The following is an 18904-nucleotide window of genomic DNA, read 5'->3' on the forward strand; positions in this document are numbered from 1 at the left end:
AATGCTGGGATTATAGGTGTGAGCCACCACACCCGGCCCTTTTTTGTGTTTTTAGTAGAGGCAGGATTTGGCCATGTTGGGCAGGCTGCTCTTGAACTCCCAGCCTCGAGTTATCCACCCGCCTCAGCCTCTCAAAGTGCTGGGATTATAGGCATGAGTCACCACATCCACTCCATATTAGTAATTTGTGAAGCCAATGTATTTTATTTCCCACAGATGCAGGGGATAATTAGGTATTAGTAAATATGGGTGATTAAGTACTAGTAAATGTGTTACATAGATTACCTGTCCTTTTGTATATTTGCTAGCATTTAAAGGAAAGTTGAAATACTGCTTTCTGTAAATATTCTGAGATACCAGGTAGGGAGTTTACAGAAAACTCAAGGTGCAGCCAAGTCTATGACTCCTTCTGTTGAATTAATATTTTCCAAGACCATGTGGACTACTAGAGTTATATAGCTTTTATTTCGCACAAGCTTTGCTATATTTTTGCTTGGAACATTTTAGTGTTTGTGGAAAGAATGGGTCTTCTTTTCATTCTATGTTCAAATGATCATTCTGAAGCCCTTTTCACTATCCTGGGTGTTCACAGCTTATATATGTTGGTGTTAAAGTTATAAGAAAGTTAAATGTCTCTTGAGGTTAGAACTTTTTCTGTAGTCAAAAAAAAAAAAAAAAAAAAAGAACTTTTTCTGTAGTCAAGTGAAATGTTAATGAAACAAAGCAGTTCTGGGTTTTTAGTGCAAACTCTGAGAAATTGCTGCCAAGTTATTTAAATTTTATAGACTTTCTGTCTCTCTTCAGAATATGAACTCTTTTTGCCAAAGAAACCATTTTTCCTCGCTTCTGAGTTGCAGTAGTTCACCCTGAGGAGACAGTCGTGGGGTCTGTGCAGAGGGAGGAGGTAATGAGATACATGCAGTCACTCCAGAAATGGTGGGTCCTATCCTTTGAACGTGGCAAAAGCATACCTTTGCATAATACTTTATAAATTTCAGTCTTTTCACTTATATTTGATAACTGTTACCATAGGATCATTGCAGTGAAATCCATCAGGTTTTACATTTTATAGTTCAGGTAACTGAGTGGGATTTACCCAAGATCACAGGGCAATCCCATATGTTTTCTCATAGCCATTGTTTTCCAATGACCACCATTTTAAAAATGCCATTTTTTGAACCCATTTACAAATTTTAAAAGTATGCATTTGAAGCTTAATGTTGTTTACTAATCAAGTGGTGTTTATTTTTTAAAACCCAATGTATAGAATCTGTCATAATTTAGAGACTCAAATCCTAGCTCAGTTCTCTATCCAGTGTAAACTACTTACTGATAGCAGCTCCAGAGTTCTGCAACCTTTCCATGAATTTCAGGCATGATAGAAAGACCTGACAGACTCAATTAGCCATATATTTTAAAAATGTTTTGACTGACTTTATCTAACTTTATTTTTCTCTTGAGAAAGCTGGTTTATCATCATCTGGTTCCAGTTGTAGTGAAAATAGGCTCCCCTGGTCAGTTGGTTTCTATCTGTCCTACTGACCAGTACTGTTGGAAACCAGTTTGTGGGTTGATTTGTTTGTCCATCCATCCATCCACCCACCCAACAAATACTCACAAAATAGCTATAACCTCCCAGCAATGGGGATAAATATTGGATATCCAAAGGCAGGTGAGACTCAGTTCACCACCTCAGAGAGATCACCAACAATCACAGTCTAGGACAAACACAGTCCTATAAACCTATAACCATGGTTTATGGAGGTCACTGCTCTAAAAGTGGTGTGTTCCAAGAGCAGTGGGCTGACTGGCAACCTCTCAGATAATTCAGGCTCTCCAGAGGAAGCAATGCCTACTCTGCCACAGAGTAGAAGACAATCTGTCACATACACAGGCTGGACAGAAAGAGAGAGAAAGACAGAGTTCGTGAGGGGAGTTCATAACTAGGGGCAAGATGCCTAAGATGATTCCTGGATTAATCAAGGCAGAGAGTACAGAATAAAGGCTTTGAGGAGAACGATAATTATGGGTTGAGTTTGATGTGCCTGCAGGAAGTCCAGGTAGGGATGTCTGGTAGGTAAGTCTAGGACTCAAGAGAGGAGATCAAGTTCAGAGTTCTTAGTTTATCTAAAGATGGTTTGCAAAGCCAAAGCTTCAAAAAAGCGCATGGTTCAAAGAAGAGCAAACCTGCAGATTAATAACCACCTTTCTGGCATTGTGCCCCGCACCATAGACTGAGCACAGTTGTCTGCTCAGAGCTCACATCAGGGACTCTTGGCAACAATAACGTTCACTTCCATACATCTTTGGGAGTTGCTAACATGTTTCAGAGTTTGGAATGTCTATTCTGCTATTTCTTTGGTTCTGCCCTTTCCAGGCCATTTTCATTGATCGATTGATTCTTTCAATAAGTATTTAGTGAGGGCCTACTACATTCCAGGCACTCAGGACGTAACCACGTACAAGGTAGACACAGAGATTGCCATATCATGGACACAGAAAATTAGATGGGACTCAACGTATGGGCACAAGTTAGCCTGGAGAAGGCATGGGTGGTGGTGTGGGTGTAGGAGGGGCAGGACATGTTCTAGGCAGAGAGAACTTTGTGTGATGGCTCTTTTGTGAGAAGGGGCATTGCATGGTTGTAGATACAGTTGGCCCAAGTGTGAGAAGCAAAAATGGGCTACCCATGTTGATGTGGGAGACTTTTTGGAGGCCACCTACCTGAGTAACCGGAAGCGCTGAAGGATTTTAAGTAGAATAGCAGCATGAAGAGATCAGACTGCATTTTAAGCAGACCACTCTGAGTCTTCCTAATGGATCCAGAAATAAGTCACAGGGATGAAATGAAGGAGAGGAGAGACCAGTTAGGAGCTGATGCAGCAGCCCAAGCAAGGGACCCTGGAGGCTGAGCCTGGAGGCCGGTGTCCAGGGGCAGGGGATGGGTTACAGAGGCACAGGGCAGTTTGTGCCACCTGGTTGAAGGGGAGGGGGCAAGGGATCCTTGATAGTCAAGAAAAATGTGACGGTGCCGTAGCACCCGACAAAAGAAGTCAATCATCTGTCCCTGGTTCAAGGCCCTTCCTCCTCTGGCCTTTGCTCATCTCTGAGGCCGCATCTCCTCCAACTCATTCCTTACGCTGGCTGTGCCTTCCTGTTCTGTCCTGCTCTCAAACCTTTTTATAAGCAGCTCTGGTGGCTTCTAGCCTTCTGCCTCCACTTGACAATTTCTTACCCATGGCTCAGCCCCTCTGGGGAACTCCATCTTGTAGGCTTCCAGAGAGCCCTGCCAGTAGCTCAGTTTTATCTCATATCACGGGGTATTAAATTTTTGAAACACTGTAGAAATAACTATCTTTTAGGAGAGAAACTAAGTACTCTCTGGTGGAGTTGGGTCAGTCATAAACTCAGGACCCAGCGGCAGGCAGAGCTGGAGAAGCAGGTCTCTTTTTTTTTTTTTTTTTTTTTTTTTCTTTTTTGTAGTTTTCCAGTTTATTAAGTTTTTAATCTGAATGCCAGTGGAATTTCTTTCTCTTTTTTTTCCCCTCTTTAATTATTATTTTTAACGATTATACTTTAAGTTCTGGGATACATGTGCAGGTCTCTCTTTTTTGTGGGGGTGGAGGATGGAGTCTCACTTTGTCACCCAGGCTGGAGTGCAGTGGCTGATCTCGGCTCACTGCAACCTCCACCTCCTGTGTTCAAGCAATTCTCCTGCCTCAGCCTCCCAAGTAGCTGGGATTACAGGCTTCTGCTAACATGCCCAGCTAACTTTTATGTTTTTAGTAGAGACGGGGTGTCACCATATTGACCAGGCTGGTCTCGAACTCCTGACCTTGTGATCCACCTGCATTGGCCTCCCAAAGTGCTGGTATTACAAGTGTGAGCCACCACGCCCAGCCAGGTATCCTTATTTTTTAAAAAAAGAAATTTATCATTTCAACTTTTGTTTTTGATTTGGGAGTATTTGTGCAGGTTTATTATATGTATATATTGTGTGACACTGAGGTTTGGGGCACGACTGTGCCCACCACCCAGGCAGTGAGCTTAGTACCCAAAAGGTGGTTTTTCAGCCCTTGCCCTGCATCCTCCCCGCTCCCTGCTCTAGCAGTCCCGTGTCTGTTGTTCCCATCTTTATGTCAATGTGGACCCAATGTTTAGCTCCCATTTATAAGTCAGAACACATGGTGTTTGCTTTTCTGTGTCTGCATTTATCCGCTTAGGATAATGGCTTCCAGCTCCACCCATTTTGCTGCAAAGGACATAATTTCATTCTATTTTTATGGCTGTGGGGTCTTCTTAAATATTTACTTCTTTCTTAATGCCTTTTAAAAATGTCAAAAATATATAACATGAAATTTACCATTTTAACCATTATTAAGTGTCCAGTTCTGTGGCATTAAGTATATTCACATTGTTGTGCAAACATCGCCACCATCTATCTATCTCCAGAGCCTTTCATTTTCCCAAACAGAAAACTCTGTACTCCTGAAACAGTAACTCCTTTCTTGTCCTCCCACCTGCTGGTCATCTCTGTTTTACCTTCTGTCTATGAATTTGACTCTTCTGGGGTACCTCATATAAGTGGAATCATACAGTATTTGTCCTCTTGTATCTGCTTAGTTTTTTTTAGTGTAATGTCTTCAGGGTCCCTCCATATTATAGCATGTGCCTTAATTTCATTCTCTGTTAAGGCAGCATAGTATTCTGTTCTATGGCTATGCTCATTTTGTTTTTCTATCTATCTGCTGATGGATGCTTGGGTGGTTTCCTCCTTCGGGCTACTGTAAATAGTGCCACAATGAATGTAGGTGTACTGAGTATTGAAATTGTATGTTTATCTGTCATGTTCAATAAGTGATGAGAACTATTATTTATCTCACTTTTATACATTGTTTAGCAATGCCTAGCATAGTGTAGACTCTGAACGTTAACATGAATTACTTAAAATTGATTTATTTTTATTTAACAAATATAAAGTACCAGACACTCCAAGTGCTTTAAAAAAATTAACTCATTTAATTTTACTAAAAACCTGTGAGACAAGGGACTACCGTTATGCCCACTGTACAGATGAGGAAAATGGGACAGAGTTTACTGAGTGGTAGAGCTGAAGGTTTGAATCCAGGCAAGCATGCCCTAGGTCTGGACTCCTGGCCACCCTGCTCTGTCCCCACCCTAAGCCAGGTGTCCGGGCTTGTGTACACATTCAGGTAAGTGGAAACCACAGGAATTGCTAGGGGACTCCAGTAGAGGGATGATTTTCATGAATGTGCTTTTATCTCAAGAAAGCAAAGGCTGCTTTTTGGGTGCAAAGTTAGTTTGGCTAGAAGGAAGCTCTGGAGATACAGCAAAAAAAGAAGAAGCAAAATACGCAAATGAAAAATCTAATCAACCAACCCAATTCAAGCCTACTTACCCATGTGTTTGAAAACTATGGCAGAGTAAAGGATCTAGGATGCAGCAGGTTATTAGATGATCAGAGACACAGCTGGTGGGATGGTCCATCTCTCAATTAGCACTTTTTCAATAATCTTTCAGGTAATATGTTGGTATTAGGGGTTTTAAGACAATAATGAAAGTATATTTAGAAACAAAATCTTGGAAGCAAGTCCACAAGCTGTGTAGGAAGGTGGACAAAGTGGGGCCCAGGTATATTGGATACTTCCCCTCGCTGCTGGCTGACAGTACGGCCCCCTGTACCTGAGCCCCCCACCATGTTAGCACCTAAAGCCCTCATCAGAGAGGAGGGTAGGCTCCTGTTCTTTACGGTGACTCATCTTGGACCTCCATTATGTTTTCTGTCTGCTCAAAGGCACCCATGTCTAAATTCACCTCCACTCATGTTGCTTCTCTCTCCTCTTTCACTCCCATGGTGGGAAGTGCACAAGAGGTGCTCAGGTCCAGGGAGAGTCACCCAGGCCAGCCATGAACAGCTGAATCATGTCTGTTGTGGCCATGTGTTTATCACCAACACTGTTTCTGGCTCCATAATCATTGTCACTCAGGCTACTCACCTTTAACATCTCCTGGTGATAGCAATTTTTCCACCATTTCCTGGAGAACATTCCACTTTGGTTTCTTTGCTGATGCTGGTGTCTAGCTCTGAACATGGTCATGGTTGCATCAATGTATGCCTGACTGATGGTTGGTGATGTTTCCAGGTTCCTCGAGACAAGAGGCTGCTGTCTGTAAGCAAAGCAAGTGACAGCCAAGAAGACCAGGAGAAAAGGTACGGTAAAGGGACTCGCCGGCCTCCCCAAAATAACTGTTTTCTGAAAATAATGTTATTAACTATGTGTTTTGTTCTTGAGATGGGTTAAGAAGCTTAGCATCTTCTGTCTGTCTTTTGAGTCTGGACCAATGCTAGATCTCTCAGTCAGGGAGAGCAAATTACATTTTTGGTGATGCATCCAAAGCGTCTCTGCACCCTCTTCAAATACCCCCTTTCAAGGGGAGGCTTAAAATCCTGAGTCAGAGGTGAGATGCTAGCAAGATAGCCCACTGAGGGGATGAACTTTTCTGATCAACCCCATGACATTATAACTGCAATTAGGCCACCCAGGAAGTGAGACACTTGAAGGATTGCTTTTGAAGATGGGGGGAGGGGAAAGAAAGGAGGTTGGGCTGTTAGCCAAGAGAGGCACAGGTGAAGGCCGTTGTGAGGGGTATCCGCTCTCAGGGTGAAGGGGCAGGACAGCTGCAGGAGATCACTAGAGAACACCCTTTCCCTGCCCTCCTCAGTCAAGAACCAGCTGAAAAGTAAGGCACAGTCAGATAAATTGAGATTAAAAAAGGGGAAAAAATCAAAAGCAGCTTTATTTCTGACGAAGCCAATTGGAGAATGTGACTGCAGCTTGTAACGCTTCAGTCCTGATTTACGTAATCTACCCATTCAGTCCCTAGCATGTCTTTGTACCATTTATGGCACTGGAAGGAGAATCCCCTTTCTTTGGCCAGGACGATTCCCAAAAAAGAGACAGGACCAGAAGGGATTGAATCACCCTGCACAGCTACTTCCTTCAAACTTTTTTTTTTGAGACGGAGTTTTACTCTTGTTACCCAGGCTGGAGTGCAATGGTGTGATCTTGGCACGCTGCAATCTCTGCCTCCCGGGTTCAAGTGATTCCCCTGCCTCAGCCTCCTGAGCAGCTGGGACTATGGGTACACATCACCACATCTGGCTAATTTTTGTAGTTTTAGCAGAGACGGGGTTTCACTATGTTGTCCAGGATGGTCTTGATCTTCTAACCTTGTGATCCACCCACCTTGGCCTCCAAAAGTGCTGGGATTACAAGTGTGAACCACCATGCCTGGCCCAAACTCATCTACTTCTTTCAAATTCATCCATCAATAAATTTCTTCCCTTGCAGTCGGATAGAGAGAAGCCATAGTGTTTTTCTATTGGGAGTTCATCCATATGGAAATAAAATCCCCTGCTAGCACATATGTCAGAATCTGACCTGGCCTTGATAGGAACTGCTTGGGACATTACATCTTCTGTGATGAGCAGCAGGGGCCACTCCGCCAACCAGCAGCCCTGTGCTGTGCAGCATCTCCAAGGTACAACCCCAGCAGAACATGAGGGCTTCCTGCATCTGATTCACTGTTCCATTAGGGATCTCCTGAAGCTCCACATTGCCCTGGGGTCCTGGGACATCTCTGGCAGAAGTGATGACAAGGAAGAAGAGGCTGACACTCTTCAGGCCCCAAAACTTTTCGTTGACCCAGCCAGTTTTATTGAGTTAAGCTTGTGCTATCCGCTTAGTCCTGTGCCAGAATTATAGCAGGATCAGGGCAAAAACGCGTCTAAGACGTGCGCTGTCTACTTCTCTCAGGATGACATTACAAAGCAACAGCTGCTCATTGTATTTTAATGGTTATTCTTGTAATTTTTCACAGCATTTTTTAAAAAACAGTGAAATATAAACTACCTTGTATAGATTAATTATGACTTAGACTTCTCATTGAATATAATTTGGAAGGATATCATGATCTACAGCATATTCATGAATTAAGGTATCATGTGTTAACATAGTATCATTACAACTGTTTGTATACAGAAGATGCTACCTAGAAAAATAACAGAATCTCAATGACATGATCCAAATTTTCTCAAAAATATATTTAACATACCATTATTATCATTGCATTTTTTTCTCATAGTATAATATTTGGTTCAATTTCAAATTCTATTGCAGGTAATTAATATCTCACAATAATTCTTAGTTCGAATTACCCATTTTTTAGATGTCTTTGTGAAATTCTCTGGCATTAGCTTTGAAAGCTAAAACCGTTTACCAGAGACACAGTTACACATTTTAGGGTGGTGCCGAATCTGTTATTTTCTGGTGTTATCATAACATTCAACTAGATTTATACAATTCCATAGCTTGCTTCTTTGTTTATTAGGACACCAAAGCAAAAAAAAAATTTGGACTTGTATTCTTTCTTTAGAATTCATATGTGAATTCTAAAGAATTAAAGAATTAAGAAACTTGGCCCCACATGGACTCTAACTATAGAGAAGTTGGTTACCTTTGAATATTTCGACAAAGCCAGTGGGACTGTGTGTGTGCAAAGCTCAGAGTGGAAACTGGGCAGCAACTTTGTAGCCAATAAATGTAGACCAACTTATCTACCCCTAACCTGTAGGGGCCTATCCTCAGGTATTAGTGGTTGTTTCGTCACTGAAGGATCTAGACTGACATGAGTTCGGGAAATCCTGGGTTTTGATTAAACAGGTGAAGGAATGCTCGGACCTCTACTGGGTTCATGATGTTTGCAACCCACTCAGGGTGGTCTTGTTATGGCAATTTTGTTTGTTTTTTTATTAGTGATTTTATCATGGACTCTTGTGTATGTCTGTGTGCGTGTGAGGAATATCTATTAATATTCCATGCAATGTTTAAACAATGAGGTTTAGGAAACGGTAATGTAAATGGGTGGCCTGTGTTTTGGCATCCCCCAACTAGCTGGATTCAGATGAAACATAAATTCTAAAATTTCACTATTTTTTATGTACAGGATCGCTCTATTGATTTGTCCATGAAAACAGGTCATTACTTAAAGGCAAAAAGTATGTAGACTTGTGATTTTACTCCTTAGGAAATTATTTTCTAGACTTATTTCTTCCTACAGATAGTTTTAGCTATCTTAAATATTTCTCTATTTGCTGTGATCATGTGGAGAAATTCTTTTCACAAGTTTTACTCTGAAGTTTCATCTGAAAAATCAAAGCTGAAAATATCAAGTCCTGCTTGGTAGTTAGGCAAGCTCAAAGGCTAATGGGCTTCCTTCTTTATACACAGGAGCCAGGAGAGCCCAGTTCTTGGAAGAACAAATTTTTTTTTTTTTTTTTTTTTTTTTTTTTGAGATGGAGTTTCACTCTTGCTGCCCAGCCTGGAGTACAATGGTGCCATCTCATCTCACTGCAACCTCTGCCTCCCAGGTTGAAGCAATTCTCCTGCCTCAGCCTGCTGAGTAGCTGGGATTATAAGGATGAGCCAAGCATGAGCTGGCTAATTTTGTATTTTTAGTAGAGACAGGGTTTTTCCATGTTGGTCAGGCTGGTCTTGAACCCCGACCTCAGGTGATCCTCCTGCCTCAGCCTTCCAAAGTGCTGGGATCACAGGTGTGATCCACGGTGCCCAGCCCCAGAAGAACAAATTTTAAGAGAATATTCCTCTCAATGAGAGATGCCAGAAAGTCCCAGAAAGCACATGCTAAATTAAAAAAAATAGAAACAAACAACCCAGGCAGCAGAGGAGGGGGCAAACCATGTATTTTCTCTCCATATCACTCAGAATAATCCATAAATTAGTGAGAGGTGATCTCAGAATTGCACTGACCAGAGGAACTTTGTTAGTAAAATCATTTTGCTTCCAACAATAATTTTCCATTAGTGAGTTCCTATTTGTTTCTGTTCTCTCCCAGACTTCTTTAGATGAAAGTATTTCATTCTAGTCTGGCAAGAATTAATTTTCTACATCCTCTCCTTTCTCTCTGTACCACCCAGGTGGTCTGAGATCTGGGAGCTCTTGCTTTACATAAGCCAAGCTACACCCCTTCCTTAAGCCCCCAAAGGAACTCAGTGCTAAGGACATCAGTGAGCTCATGTTCTCTCTCAATTTGGTGAAAATATTTTAATGATAAATTCTCATTATCTTATTTCTCCTTTAAGATGACCACAGAATGATGAAAAATATCCTCACCACTTCCCAATTCTTCAAATTATTATGTTTGTCCTCCTCCTACTTTTTTCTTTTTGTATTTTAAAATAAACTTTTTTGGTAGAATTTTCAAACATATACAGAAGTACAGAGAATAGTGTAATAACCGCCCCCCCCATACCCATCCCATTCTCCAGTTCGGCACTGATAAATCGTTGCCATTGCTTAATAGCTGCTTAATATTGACCTTTTCTCTCTTTCCCTTTCTTTCTTTTTTTCAAATTGCAGTAGTATTTAAAATAAATCCCTGTCATCATATTAGTTAACCTCTAATGACTTCTGGTATGTATCTCTAAAAAAAAAAGGACATTTTATTACATAAGCTCAAAATCATTATCACTCCTAGCTAAATTAACAGTTCTCTTTTTTTAGAATTAACAATTTTTTTTTTTTTCCTGGCTCTTTCCCCCAGGTTGGAGTGCAGTGGTGTGATCTTGACTCACTGCAAACTCTGCCTCCTGGTTTCAAGCGATTCTCCCACCTCAGCCTCCCGAGTAGCTGGAACTACAGGCACATGCCACTATACTTGGCTAATTTTGTATTTTTAGTAGAGATGGGGTTTCACCATTTTGGCTAGGCTGGTCTCGAACTCCTGAACTTAGGTGATCCACCTGCCTTGGGCTCCCAAAGTGATGGGATTATAGGTGTGAGCCACTGAGCCTGGCCAACAATAAGTCCTTAATATCACCCAATTCCCAGTCCATATTCAACTGCCTCAAAATTACCGTTACCTTATAAATGCCTTTTTGGTTTGTTCAGGTCAGGATCCAAAAAAGAGCTACTCATCATACTTGATTTTTATGACTTTTAAATCTTATTTAATCTAGAACGCTTCTCCCACCCTTCCTGCTTTTTCCATGCCTTTGACTAGCTGACAAATTTAGGTCAGTAAGATGTGCTGCATTCTGGTTTGTCTGATTGCTTTTTTTGATGTTAAGTCATTCTTTCTGCTCCTGTATTTCCTAAGTGCCAAAAGTTGGTTATGAAGGTTTGATTAGATTTAGGGTCAGGTTTTGTTTCATTTTGTTTTTGCTTTGTTTTTTTGAGACAGAGTCTCCCTCTGTCACCAGGCTGGAGTGCAATGGTGTGATCTTGGTTCACTGCAACCTCCACCTTCCGGGTTCAAGAGATTCTCCTGCCTCAGCTTCCTGAGTAGCTGGGACTACAGGTGTGCGCCACCATGCCCAGCTAATTTTTGTATTTTTAGTAGAGACAGGGTTTCACTATGTTGGTTAGGCCGGTCTTGAACTTCTAACCTCGCCATCTGCCTGCCTTGGCCTTCCAAAGTTCTGAGGTTACCAGCCTAAGCCACCGCATCCGGTCCTTTTTTGTTTGTTTTTTTTACAGCGGGGCTGAGTACTTCAGGTTGCATGACACCAGTGGGCGCATGGCTCACTCGTGATCCTGCTTCTAGTGACGAAGAATCCCATTGCATTTCGTTGTGAAGTTTGCCAGCCCCCATCCCTTAATGGCATTAGCATCCAATGATTATTGCCTGCATTGGTTATTTTATTAGGTGTTGCCGAATGGTGATTTTTCTAATTCTATCATGTTGCGGGGGCGGGTTTGAACACACAGAAACTGCCTTGGCACGAGTGAAGCCCAGAGTAATTTGAGTGGAGGAGAAAACCGAGTGCAAGTCCTAAAGACGGTTCCAGTGAACCTTTCTCTAAATCAAGATCACCTGGAGAATTCCAAGCGGGAACAGTACAGCATCAGCGTCCCCGAGAGCTCTGCCATCATCCCGGTGTCAGGAATCACTGTGGTGAAAGCTGAAGATTTCACACCAGTTTTCATGACCCCACCTGTGCACTATCCCCGGGGAGATGGGGAAGAACAACGAGTGGTTATCTTTGAACAGACTCAGTATGACCTGCCCTCGCTGGCCACCCACAGCGCCTATCTCAAGGATGACCAGCGCAGCACCCCAGACAGCACGTACAGCGAGAGCTTCAAGGACGCAGCCACAGAGGTGAGTCCCATTGGCCGGAACCCAAACCCAGAGCCCCTAGCTAATTTCTTTTCTGTTTCCTTTCAAAGTGTGACAAATGAATTAAGCAGTGAGTTTTAGTTTCAACTAGTTTTCTAAAAGATGTGTTTATTGGTAGTCTGGCATTCTTTCTAAACAGATACTAATAAACCTATCTATGTCTGTGTGTGTGGAGGATTATTTCTGTTTTTCTTGATTCTTAGATGATGGATTTTTTTGTTTGTTTTCATTTTAGTCTTAAGATTAAATATTTATGAGGAATTAAGAGATATTTGTGTGGAAACTTCTGCTTTGTAAAGTTTTCACCTTGATCTTCTCTAGTTTGTAAACTTCCAAATGGTAGGTAGCTTAAGGTAGGGCTTGTCCATTCTTTCTTAAAAAGCAGTATAACTTTGGCCCAGCATGGTGGCTCACGCCCGTAATCCCAGGACTTTGGGAGGTCGAAATGGGTAGATCAACTGAGGTTGAGAGTTCGAGACCAACTTGGCCAACATAGTGAAACCCCGTCTCTACTAAAAATACCAAAAAATAAAATAAAATAAGCCGGGCATGGTTGCAGATGCCTGTAATCACAGCTACTCAGAGGCTGAGGCAGGAGAATCACTCGAACCCAGGAGGCGGAGGTTGCAGTGAGCTGAGACTGTGCCACTACACTCCAGCCTGGGCGCCAAGACAGAAACTCCATCTCAAAAACAAAACAAAACAATATAACTTTAAAAAACCTAATCTGATGGAATACTCAAGAAGGAGAATTTGCATTATCAATAATCATGTGTGTATATGTGTGTATTCTTTCTACCTTACAAATAGAGAATATGTATTCTTCTCAGGAGCCCATAGGACTAACAGAAGCAATTTTCTTTGCTTGTTTGTTTTAAATTCACAAGTTCTAAGTGCACAGTTGAGAATTTTGGTAGTTGTATACAATTGTAAAACCAACATCAGAAGCTAAGCATAGAAAGTTCCCTCGCCCTAAAAATTTCCTTGAACCTCTTTGCACTTGAAGCCCTCCCTGGTCCCCTTGCATTTGGTGAGCATGGATCTGCCCACTGTCACCATAGTTTTGCCTTGTCTAAAATTTCATTTAAATGAAATGACAGAGGATATAGTCTCCTATTGTGCCTTTTTTGCTTAGCAAATTTTTGAGATTCATATATGTTGTTTTTTGTTTGTTTTTGAGATGGAGTCTTTCTGGGTTGCCCAGGCTGGAGTGCAGAGGTGAGATCTTGACTCACTGCAACCTCTGCCCACTGAGTTCAAAGGATTCTCCTGCCTCAGCCTCTGGAGTAGCTGGGATTACAGGCATGCATCACCATGCCTGGTTATTTTTTTTTTTTTTCTTTTGTATTTTTAGTAGAGATGGGGTTTTACCATGTTGGCCAGGCTTGTCTTGAACTCCTGACCTCAGGTGATCTGCCCACCTTGGCCTCCCCAAATGCTGAGATTACAGGTGTGAGCCACTGCGCCCAGCCTTGTTGCTTGCTTTAATAGTTGTTTTTAAAAATTGCTGAGTAGTATTTCATAGTGAGTGTATATCACTATAGCTAGTCACTAGTTGATGGACATCTGGTTGCTTCTAGCTTTTGGCTATTATGAAAAATGCTGCTATGGACATTCCTACTTATATTTTAAAGTGGACATACACTTTGATTTCTCTCAGGTAAATACTTAGAGCTGGAATTGCTGGGCCATGTGGCTCATGTATGTTTAACTTTATAAGGTAGTACCACACGGTGGTTCAAAGTGGCTATACCATTTCGTTCCTACCAGCAATGTATAAAGATCCCTGTTTTCCACACTGTTGCCAAAACTTGGTAACTTTTAAACTTCAGCTCTTTTAGTGGATATGTGATGATGTTTCATTGTGCCTTGAATTTGCATTTCTTTATGTGTAGTGATGTTAAACAGCATTTCATGTACTTATTTGGCCCTTCCTATAACTTCTTTTGTGAAGTGTCTGTTCAAATTATTTGTCCAACTTTTAAATTGAGTTTTCTTCCTTTTGTTAAGTTTTAAAAGCTCTCTGTATAATGTGAATATAAGCCTTTGATTAGTCACATATTTTGCAGTCCGTTAGCCTTTCTTTTCTTAATTTTATCTTTCCATGAGCCACAGTGTTTAATCCGATGAAGTCTACTTTATTAATGTTATCATTTATAGTTTATATTTTTGTTATTTAAGAAATCTTTCCCTAACCCAATGTCACACAATTTGTTTGCTTTTTGTTTTTCTTTAGACATTTATTAGTTTTACCTCTTTCATTCAGGTTTTTGATTTATTTTGAAGTGATTTTTATATATGATGTGATGTAAAGATTGAGACACTTTTCTCCATACTGATATCCAGCCATATTGATTTTGTTCCAGCACTATTTGTTAAAAAGATGATCTTGTATTCATTGACTTGCCTTGGGTTCTTGGTAAAACAGCAATTTATGATATAATTGTAGGTTCTTTTTCCAAATTTTGACCCAGAATAGGTAATGTGTATTTTTATTAGCTCAGATCAATTTCTTTACCATTTAGGAGCAGTGTCTCTGTATTTGAGATGGGAGTCATTGGTTCCCTATTTTTCAGCCCACCTCGGCCAATAAAAGACAAGGACAAAAGGGGAGAATGTGTGGTTTTCCACCTAAAGAGGAGTGAGTGTAGTGGCAGTGTGACAATGTCTTCAGCCTGCTGCCTATTTAATTTCCATTGGGGCAAAATGCAGCTGCCTGAGCTTGATATTTCATCTTTAAATGATAATATTTAAATATAATGAACATTTGATAGGTATTCACTATGTACTGGGCATCATTCTAAGTGAAATATAAATAAGCCTCACAAAAGCTCTATGTGGTAGGTACTATTATTGTCATCTCTATATTCTAAATGAGGAAACTGAGGGACAGAGAACATAAGTATGCTCACGGTCATTTAGCAGTAAGTGGGAGGGATGGGACTCAACCTAAGCTGTTTGGCTCCAGAACATAAATCCTTAATCGTACCACTGCACACTCAGGGAAGACTGGGGCCTTCTAATTCTCAGTAGTTCCATTGCTTAAGACAGTGATTCGCCAAATCTTTTTAAAGATATCTGACTGTCCTTGATCCATCTCAGAATTTTTTTTTTTAATCTTTCAGGTGAGCAAAGAGTACAAAATGTTGGTGAGCAGGGACTAGCTCTCTGCAAAGTTGCAGAGAGCAACTCTTATTTATTAGGGCATAGAAGTTGCACTAGCAGCCCTGCCACTCCTGGCACCAGTCATTTCTGAGTGCCTGCTGTATTCTGTGGAATCAGAGAGTGATGAGAGTGACACATGATAAATTCCTTGTCCTTAAGAGTCTGTCATATTTCTTGGGTTCTGGTAGCTTTACAATCAAACTTTCAGTGCCCTTGAAATTTAAAAAATGGTCTTAAAATTATTTTTTCTTAGCTTTCTGAGTCATATGGCTTAAAATAGTTAGCAAACTTTCTTGTTTTCTTTTTTTAAACTGAGTGAAGGATCTTGTAGAGTCTTTGGTATTGTTGATTATTTGATTTGCTGTCAAGTAGTCAGGGGTGTTTCTGTAGGAAAAGCAAATAGCTGAAATTATCACTCTGCATTCCCACGTGAGATACATGCTTTTTCACCAAAAGATTTCCACTGATGTTTTTTTCTCACGCAGTGTAGAAATATTCCATTAGTCACAGAGGAGTGTATGGACATGGTCCAATGTCAATGGAATCATCATGCCATTTGGGGGATGTGTTATCAGTTATGTTTGTGTTGTAGATAAAGAGGCTTGTGAAAGGAAGCTATTGTATTTTGGGCTTTATTTTGAAGTAGATTAGAAAGTAAAGAAACTTACCAGAAACTAAATATAAAGACTATTCCTACTGATTTTGGTTGAGCTGCTCTCCTTGTCTTGGAAATCAGTGTTTACATGGCATATCATATTTCAGCCTGATGTAAATTAAATTGAATGACCTACTGCGATCTTTAGCTATTTTATTGCCAACTGTTATAAGATTAAGTGATTTCAGAGTAATTTCATCAAGAAAATTTCATTAAGGAAAATATGTCTAAACTCATTTATTCTAGGCAAACTATTAAAATATCTAGAACCCTGGTTGAATAATCCAATTTCTTTTGCCATTTGAGGCCAGTTCTTCTGTGTGTATATGCATGTGCACAGGTAGTGGTAGCAGGGAAGGGAGTAGTCTGCCTAAACTCAGGCTAAGATTTTTGAAAAGACAGTGGCAGCATTTAGACTGGGAGTGGTGGCTTGTGCCTGTAATCCCAGCACTTTGAGAGGCAGAGGTGGGAAGATCATCTAAGCCTGTGAGCTCACGACCTCTGTCTCTGCAAAAATACAGAATAAAGAAATTAGCCAGGTGTGGTGGCATGCACCTGTAGTCCCAGCTGCTTGCGGGGCTGAGGCGGAAGAATTGCTTCAGCCCAGGAAGTTAAGGCTGTGGTGAGCTATGATCATGCCACTGCACTCCAGCTTGGGTGACAGAGCAAGGCCCCGTCTCAAAAACAAACAAAAAACAAAACCAAAAAATCATTTTAATGGATGAATTTTAGCTAATTTGATTTATATTTTATTCTACGTCCTCTTTGTAATAACGTTTGGCAAATATGTGTTGATTTATACTGGGTGTTAGGCATTGTGGTGATGTGGAAGCTTAAGGCTGAAGGCATGTCTGGTCTCTGCCTTCTAGAAGCTTACAATCTGTCTGTCTGTGTGAAGGGAAATAATGATAGATGCCATTTATTGAGTTCTGCTCTGTGCCAGCCACCACGGCTTATGCATTGTACTTCTAATCCTTACCACCATCCTGCAAGGAAGGTGTATTACTTTTCCCATTTTACAGATGAAGAGACAGAGGTTGAGAGAGGGTAAGAAACAAGCCAAACATCATTCCACTAATAAGTGAAGAGTATAGTTGATAAATGTACGTTGGAGTAGTAATTAAGACCAAAAATGTTTCAGGAAACATTTAAAAATTAAGAGTTGGAAGAAATTTTATCAAAAATCATATAGATACATAATCATAAGAAGAAATAAAAATGGAAGGAAGAATTTGTTCATTCTGTACTATAATTTTCTTTAAATCAGTTAACAATAGTTTCTTGTTTAGGAACAAAGAAACACCAAGATCTCAGTGATTTAATACAATAAAATATTATTCCTTGCTAATAAAGTCCTGATGCATGACTGCACAGCTTTCTTCCAATTAGTGACTCAGGAATCCAGGGTCCCTGCATCTTGTGACATTATCACCTCTATATGTGGTTTCCAGTGTCACCCCAGCAGAGGAAGGGAGGCCATGGAGATGGCATACTGACTAGTAAATACTTTGACCTAGTCCACATCAGCTCACATTTCATTGGTTAGAATGAGTCACATGATCAACCTAACTGCAAGAGGGCCGAGGAGTTAATTCTCCCATTAGTCCTCTCACGTGCCCAGGAATTGAGAAGAACTATTTATGAGTGAACATCAGACAGCTTTACTGTGTATTTCATAATTAACTCCAGGCACATTATTTGTAGAATTAACATAGTTTGCAGAGCATCTTGGAATGAAAGCAAGAATGACTATTTGTCATTATCTGGATAGATGTATGATCATTCGTCCATTGATTTTATATTTATGTAGTCTGAAACTGGAAGTGATCCTGGATCTAAACCCTATCCAATTTGATTGATTGAAAACTGGTAGTCCATTTCTCCCAACACATTAAAAGGATAAAAACATGGCCCCACTTCTGATTAATGCACCCAGTTTTATTATGTTTACCTTAAGCATGATGCAGTGGCTATGATGCCACCAAATTTCTATCACTTTGTTAATGTATTTTAACATCAAGCAAAATTTTATAAAATCTGTAACATTTACATTTTATACTTTAGGAGGATTTAAGTTTCTTTATATGTAGTCAAAGTTGATAAGACCAGATGACCCATTATTTAGATTAACAGAGCATTTACCCACCTAATGCATAGAATGTCTATGAATGTCCCAGTTCTGTTAAAGCTGTTATTTAACTTTGCAGCACCATTTGACACTGTTGATCACTCCTCCCTCTTGCAAATGCTCTTGGCTTCGGGTCCACAGCTTCAGTTATCATCTGTGTCCAAAAGACTTCCAATTTTATTCTCCAGCCCAGTCCTCTCTTCTGAACGAATAGTCTTTATTATATTTAACTGCCGATTTGATTTTTTACTTATCCCAAATCTAACTTACGATCTTCCCCGTGTTCCCCTTGTGCTCTCCAGCTTCATAAATGGCGCTGCCATCTTCTGGTTGCTCAAGCTCTACCTTTGGTCCATCTAATCCATTATCAATTCTATCAGTTTTACATTCTTAACATCTCTGAAATTCATCCATTTGTCTCCACTATACTTCACCGTACTGGCCCAAGCTCTCTCATTATATCTGTCCTCTAATATTGCCATTTCTGCTTTTGTATACTGTGCCTGTGATAGTCTTTTCAAAATGGAAATCTGATCATATCACCCCCTTACTTAGATCTCACTGCTCTTAGGATTAAAGATCTAAATATTTTTTTTTTTTTTTTTTTTTTTTTCTGAGATGGAATCTTACTCTGTTGCCCAGGCTGGAGTGTACTGGTGCTATCTCGGCATACCACAACTTCCGCCTCCCCGGTTCAAGTGATTCTCCTGCCTCAGCCTCCTGAGTAGCTGGGA

At 40.6% G+C, this 18904-nt stretch overlaps 1 protein-coding gene across 3 annotated transcripts in view; it reads left to right on the plus strand.

Moving 5' to 3' along the window:
• GRHL2 (grainyhead like transcription factor 2) overlaps positions 1-18904 on the plus strand; it is a 184557-nt gene that overhangs the window by 56740 nt on the left and 108913 nt on the right. For all 3 annotated transcript variants that reach the window (XM_037738646.1, XM_017528899.2, XM_037738645.1), the window contains 2 exons: positions 6165-6232; positions 11811-12204. In XM_037738646.1, the coding sequence (XP_037594574.1) occupies positions 6165-6232; positions 11811-12204 (462 nt within the window). The remainder of the gene's footprint in view (positions 1-6164; positions 6233-11810; positions 12205-18904) is intronic.

The sequence above is a fragment of the Cebus imitator genome, unplaced genomic scaffold (assembly GCF_001604975.1).
Source record: "Cebus imitator isolate Cc_AM_T3 unplaced genomic scaffold, Cebus_imitator-1.0 Scaffold56, whole genome shotgun sequence".
NCBI classification, from domain to species: Eukaryota; Metazoa; Chordata; class Mammalia; order Primates; family Cebidae; genus Cebus; species Cebus imitator.